Source organism: Lipotes vexillifer, unplaced genomic scaffold (genome assembly GCF_000442215.2).
Source record: "Lipotes vexillifer unplaced genomic scaffold, Lipotes_vexillifer_v1.1 scaffold63, whole genome shotgun sequence".
In the NCBI taxonomy this organism is placed as follows: Eukaryota; Metazoa; Chordata; class Mammalia; order Artiodactyla; family Lipotidae; genus Lipotes; species Lipotes vexillifer.
In genome coordinates this window covers 1,700,416-1,701,361 of record NW_006784492.1, presented here as the reverse complement: position 1 = coordinate 1,701,361, position 946 = coordinate 1,700,416, and the positions used below count along the sequence as shown (strand labels likewise).

Below are 946 nucleotides of genomic sequence, written 5' to 3'. Positions count from 1 at the left end.
CCCCCCCCCCCCCACCCCGGGGTGGAAGGCACCAGCGGCCCTGGAGGCGCTGGCAGAGCCACGGGAACCTGGGCTCCGAGCCCCACACCAGCTCATTGCTCCATCCGGCTCTGCTCACAGATCTCGAGTTCAGAGATAAAATTATTAGGTCTTCCGGGCTTCCCTGGTGGCGCAGTGGTTGAGAGTCCGCCTGCCGATGCAGGGGACGCGGGTTCGTGCCCCGGTCTGGGAGGATCCCACGTGCCGCGGAGCGGCTGAGCCCGTGAGCCATGGCCGCAGAGCCTGCGCTCCACAATGGGAGAGGCCACAACAGTGAGAGGCCCACGTACTGCAAAAAATAAAAACTAAAAAATAAAAAAATAAATTATTAGGTCCTTCAAGTTAGCGACCTCAGAGCATTAAACCCTAAGCACAGGCCCTGGGCTACCGCAGTGGTCAAGGCCCCAACCAGGCTTCAGGCGTCTCTGCTGTGTCCTGAACTGAACGTCTCACCTTTCCTGCTCCCTCCTCCAGAGCGCCCTCCCTCCGCCCCACATGCATAAAGGACATTCATGTCCCTCCTTGGTGCCTGCACTCAGACACACCTCCTCCGGGGACCTCTGCCCGTCTCTGGGCTCCTACCAGCTGGCCTGGGGTCGAGACTGGCCCTTTATGGAGCCCCCGTGCCTGACCTTCCGCCTCTCGGAGGCTGGTCTGTACCCACCTGGAGCACAGGGCCCGCCCCCAGCAGGTCCTCGCCAGGTTGGACGGGACCAGCCAGCCTCCCCCAGGGCAGTCATCATCCAGGGGTGATTCAGCTCTCAGAAGAGGCTCGCTCCTCACGCCACGACCGAACTTTTCTCTCTCCTCCTTCTGCCCTAAAGCTCTACGTATCGTCCGACCTGGGGAAGAAATGGACTCTTCTGCAAGAGCGAGTGACCAAAGACCATGTGTTCTGGTGAGCATC

The 946-nt window shown here is 60.8% G+C and overlaps 1 protein-coding gene across 1 annotated transcript in view; it reads left to right on the top strand.

Moving 5' to 3' along the window:
* SORCS2 (sortilin related VPS10 domain containing receptor 2) overlaps window positions 1-946 on the top strand; it is a gene marked incomplete at its 5' end in the record, with an annotated part of 504,457 nt that overhangs the window by 424,708 nt on the left and 78,803 nt on the right. Inside the window, one exon of the mRNA XM_007456900.1 lies at window positions 864-937. Within this exon, the coding sequence (XP_007456962.1) occupies window positions 864-937 (74 nt within the window). The remainder of the gene's footprint in view (window positions 1-863; window positions 938-946) is intronic.